Source organism: Microcaecilia unicolor, chromosome 11 (genome assembly GCF_901765095.1).
Source record: "Microcaecilia unicolor chromosome 11, aMicUni1.1, whole genome shotgun sequence".
In the NCBI taxonomy this organism is placed as follows: Eukaryota; Metazoa; Chordata; class Amphibia; order Gymnophiona; family Siphonopidae; genus Microcaecilia; species Microcaecilia unicolor.
The window spans coordinates 113,910,083-113,915,018 of NC_044041.1; the positions used below are offsets into that span (position 1 = coordinate 113,910,083).

At 46.7% G+C, this 4,936-nt stretch overlaps 1 protein-coding gene and 2 pseudogenes across 1 annotated transcript; 2 read left to right on the top strand and 1 right to left on the bottom strand.

Moving 5' to 3' along the window:
- Positions 1–1,718: 1,718 nt before the first annotated feature.
- Positions 1,719–2,039, top strand: LOC115479476 (histone H4). The gene has a single exon (XM_030217398.1). The coding sequence runs from the start codon at positions 1,728–1,730 to the stop codon at positions 2,037–2,039; it is 312 nt and encodes a 103-aa protein (XP_030073258.1). The 5' UTR covers positions 1,719–1,727.
- Positions 2,040–2,556: 517 nt separating this feature from the next.
- On the bottom strand, positions 2,557–3,038 carry LOC115480971 (annotated as a pseudogene).
- Positions 3,039–3,239: 201 nt separating this feature from the next.
- On the top strand, positions 3,240–3,651 carry LOC115479473 (annotated as a pseudogene).
- The last annotated feature ends 1,285 nt before the right edge of the window (positions 3,652–4,936 follow it).

Consider the following 4,936-nt stretch of genomic DNA (forward strand, 5'->3'; position numbering starts at 1 on the left):
AGTCAAAGCACCATCCTATTGTCTCCCTTGCTCGAGAGCAGCCCCCCTCCTTTTGGGTCATCAGTAAATAAAGCCAGCAGCTAAAGAGTCAGAAAGAGAAGAACTGTTTTTGTGTTAGCAAATCTGTGAAGATTACACTCTAAGCAAGCATAGAAAGACTGACGAAAATAGTTTAAAACTCATGTTGTATAAGTAACCAGAAACTGTGGAGCAAAACATCAGAGTGAGAATCTCCCAACTTCAGTGCTTTATGTTGCCCATGTCTAGGGTTACCATTCGTCCGGATTTCCTCGGACATGTCCTCTTTTTGAGGGCATGTCCGGGGCGTCTGGCGGATTTTGCCCGCACGCATGTTTGTCCGGATTTCTGGACAAACGTGGGTGCGGGCGTGTGTGTGAGAAACTGCATTGGTTCCCTGTCAAGGACCGAATAACATTTAAAATTTGGGCAATGGTGCATAAAATTCTCTATGGTGAGGCCCCAGCCTATATGGACACCCTTGTCAGCTCTTGTAACTCTCACAGATCAGAATAGTCAGCCATTCTGGATGAGGCCCATGGTCCATCTAGCCCACTATCCTATTTTAAAGCAGTAGGCAATCCAGGTCAGGAGTATCTGGCAGAGATCCAAATAGTAGCAACATTCCAAGCTATCAATCCCAGGGCAAGCAGGGGCTTCCCCATGTCTGTCCAAACCTTTTTTTTTTTTTTTTAACCCAGATACCCTAACCGCTGTTACTACATCCTCCAACAAGGAGGTCCAGAGCTTTAACTATTCATGGAGTGAGAAAAGATTTCCTTCTATTTGTTTTAAAAGGATTTCCATGTAATTTCACTGAGTGTCCCCTAGTCTTTGTACTGTATGAAAGAGTAAAAAAAAAATCGATTTTACCTCTACTCGATCTACACCACTCAATCATATCTCCGTTTTGTTGCATAATCTGGGGGACCGTTCTAGGCAATATTACCTTAATCCAGTTTTGAAAATAAGTGAGGATTAAGGCCTGTATAGTATGTTACTAAAATGCTCACTACTGCACGCAATTCACCAATTGCACTCAATCGGGACCTGACATTAGAGATTCACTATCTTGGATTACTGCATTCCCAGTTGCACAGTCCTCCTACCCTTTTTGGCATGAAATCTTAAATCTTGGCCTCCCTGCTCTCTAGGGTGTCCTTCTTTGTTCGGCAAATTTGATTTGATTGGTATTATCAATATTTTGTTGCATATTTTTCCTGAAAGCAGATCATGGTCTGCTGAAGTGCTGATACCGCATTGAGAATACTGGAAAAATAAATCCGTTTAAAGCAGCAATGGTAAAAACAAGCAGAGACCAACAAAAGAAGTTATAGTATGGAATGAGTGGAGACTGGGGGGGGGGGGGGAGGGGGGGTAGATGGAACTTTATGTCCCTACTAGTCCTCATATTCCATATAAACATCCTTCACAACGTTTCGAATATAGCAACATTGTAAAAGAGCGCATAGGATCAGTTAAGTTCCTTTCATTTCCTCTCACATGAAATCGTAGAGCAGTTGGAGAAAGAATGGTCTCCGAGTCGGAGGCATGAAGTGTGGGGGAGGGGAGGATTTAGCTGTCCCGCCTTTTAGCACAGAGTCCAGTTCTCCATAAGGTCCGCTTCACTGCTATAACAGTGACAGCCTAGCGCTTTCTTCGTCAATCAATCCTTGTTAGTGTAGTGCTTTTTACTTTGTAAACTAAACATGTCTGGACGTGGTAAAGGCGGCAAGGGCTTGGGGAAAGGAGGCGCTAAGCGGCATAGGAAGGTGTTACGCGATAACATCCAGGGAATTACAAAGCCTGCGATCCGGCGCCTGGCTCGCCGAGGCGGAGTCAAGCGTATCTCCGGTCTCATCTATGAAGAGACTCGCGGGGTGCTGAAGGTTTTCTTGGAGAATGTTATCCGAGACGCTGTCACCTACACTGAGCACGCCAAGAGAAAGACGGTAACAGCTATGGACGTGGTGTACGCCTTAAAACGGCAGGGCCGTACTCTGTATGGTTTCGGAGGTTAAAGGACCCGATCCTGCTTGTATCTATCCAGGCAACCCAAAGGCTCTTTTCAGAGCCACCCACACTTTCAGTAACAGAGCTTTGATTTCTTTTTGCCTGTTGTATGTGTTGAAGAATACGTGCGTATCTACGCTTTCATGGGTAACCCCAATTCTGAGAGCCCAAAAAGAGAATGTGGTGAGGGTCATAGAGAATGTTTGTGTGATGAGGGAAACATGGGTAACCCCAATTCTGAGAGCCGAAAAAGAATGCGTGGTGAGAGTCATGGGTAACCCCAAAGAGAGAATGTGTGATGAGAGAAATATGGGCAACCACAATTCTGCAAGCCGGGAGAGAGAATGTTTGTGTGATGAGGGAAACATGAAAAGACTTGATCTCCCTTGTATTGCTACTTTTGGGCCAGCCCTACTGGTACAGCAAGAAGTTGGAATTTTAGCGCTTTATGTGAAGCAAGTGGGTGGCTTTGAAAAGAGCCTTTGGGTTATTTCTGTGTGCCGAAGCTGTAGGCTGAGGCCGCTATTACTTGGAGCTGGTGTACTTGGTGACAGCCTTGGTGCCCTCAGACACCGCGTGCTTGGCCAGCTCACCCGGCAGCAGCAGACGAACTGCAGTCTGGATTTCCCTGGAAGTGATGGTGGAGCGCTTGTTATAGTGAGCGAGCCGGGAGGCTTCTCCAGCGATGCGCTCAAAGATGTCATTCAAGAAGGAATTCATGATGGTCATGGCTTTGGAGGAAATGCCACCTGCTTCAGCACTTTATACATGTAGATGGCGTAGCTCTCTTTCCTACTTCTCTTGCGCTTTTTGCCATCCTTTTTCTGAGTCTTGCTCACAGCTTTCTTAGAGCCCTTCTTGGGCGCGGGAGGCGGGAGCGGATTTGGCTGGTTCAGGCATGGCAAAGCAACAAGCTGCTGAACGAAAATTTCAAACACACAAAAGCCTTTTCGATGGCTATTTATAGACTTTACACATGCAAATTACTAGCCCTCAGCCTCTCTCATAGCTGTTTGGTCTAGGCTAGTGACACGTCATCAGACAGCCTGGCAGCCCTCGGATTGGCCTATTTGTCAGCCTATTATGATAATAGTTGAGACAGGCCGGATTGAGGTCCTTAACCAATCGCCAAGGAGTGTCAGAAGCACTTAAGGAGTATAAAAAATGGCCGGGTGGCAGATGTTTCCACTTTCCAGTTCTTTCAGCTATTTCTTATTGAAGCTCTTCGAAATGTCTGGACGTGGCAAGCAAGGGGGTAAAGCTCGGGCTAAGGCTAAGACTCGCTCGTCCCGGGCGGGGCTGCAGTTTCCCGTGGGGCGCGTACACAGGTTGCTGCGGAAGGGCAACTACGCTGAGAGGGTAGGTGCGGGCGCCCCAGTCTATCTGGCAGCGGTGCTGGAGTATCTGACCGCCGAGATCCTGGAGCTGGCTGGTAATGCCGCGCGCGATACAGAAGACCCCAGCTCATCCCCCGGCACTTGCAGCTGGCCATCCGCAACGACGAAGAGCTGAACAAACTGCTGGGGAGAGTCACCATCGCGCAGGGCGGCGTGCTGCTAACATCCAGCGGTACTACTGCATAAGAAGACCGAGAGTCACAAGGCAGCCAAGAGCAAGTAAAAGGTTGGAAACCAGAAACCCAAAGGCTCTTTTCAGAGCCACCACGTGTCTTGTAAAGAGCCAGTTTGCTGCATGAGTATCATTTAAAAAAAAAAAAAAAAGTTTTCCCAAGTTCGATATTTCCCCTTAGAGGCTGCTGAAGGATGGCGAGAGCACTCCATGGTAATAGCCCAGAATACCCGACTGGCCAGTTTCTATGATACAATCTTACTAGGAGAACTAACCGATAGCCGAAGCGGAGGGAAATGACATTATTAATAGCCAGAGTAATTGGGGGGGGGGGGGGGGGGGGGGGGATAATCAATGATTTTAGAATACATAGAGTTTTTAAAAAAATGAGTTATGCCGGGAGTTCTGAAACGACCAGTGTTGACAGAAAAATGTGAAATAAAAAGGCCCATAACACAGAGAAACAGCTTTTGAAAGGTCCTCTCTTTCTCCTAGTAGCAGTTTTAAGGTCTTGACCGGGAAAGATTTATCTGACCAATCCATGCACAGGGCGGGCTTTTCAAACCTCACCACGGTGTTCACTGCATCTATTAAACAGCCGCTATTTAAGGTGATGCCAGCTTGAACGATACATCATAGATGTACATTCGTTCCTGGATTCTCACATAAGCAAGTGATGACATTGCAAACTGGATGCAGAATTGCCTAATTACACTGATCAAGGGATTAAAAGATGTAGCATATGTGGAGCAGATCAGAAAACTTACATTTGAAAAGCAGGTAATTTGATCCCAGGAGCCAAATCTACATACCAGAATTTGCCCACATTACCTAGTAACATAGTAGATGACGGCAGAGAAAGACCTGTACGGTCCATCCAGTCTGCCCAACAAGATAAACTCATATGTGCACTTTTTGTGTATACCTGACCTTGATTTGTATCTGCCATTTCAGGGCACAAACCATAGAAGTCTGCCCAGCACTGGCCCCGCCTCCCCCACCGGCTCTGCCACCAATCTACCGCTAAGCTTCTGAGGATCCGTTCCTTCCGAACAGGATTCCTTTATGTTTATCCCACGCATTTTTGAATTCCGTTACTGTTTTCATCTCAAACACCTCCCGCGGGAGGGCATTCCAAGCATCCACCACTCTCTCCGTGAAAAATACTTCCTGACATTTTTCTTCAGTCTGCCCCCCTCAATCTCAATTCATGTCCTCTCGTTCTACACCTTCCCATCTACGGAAAAAGGTTCGCTTGCAGATTATAACTTTCAAGTATTTGAACGTCGTATCATATCACCCCTGTTTCTTTGTAGACATGTTCAGGTCCGCAGGT

What these genes read in the sequence shown, in the direction of transcription:
- LOC115479476 (XM_030217398.1), top strand. Translation starts at nt 1,728, where the DNA reads ATGTCTGGACGTGGTAAAGGCGGCAAGGGCTTGGGGAAAGGAGGCGCT.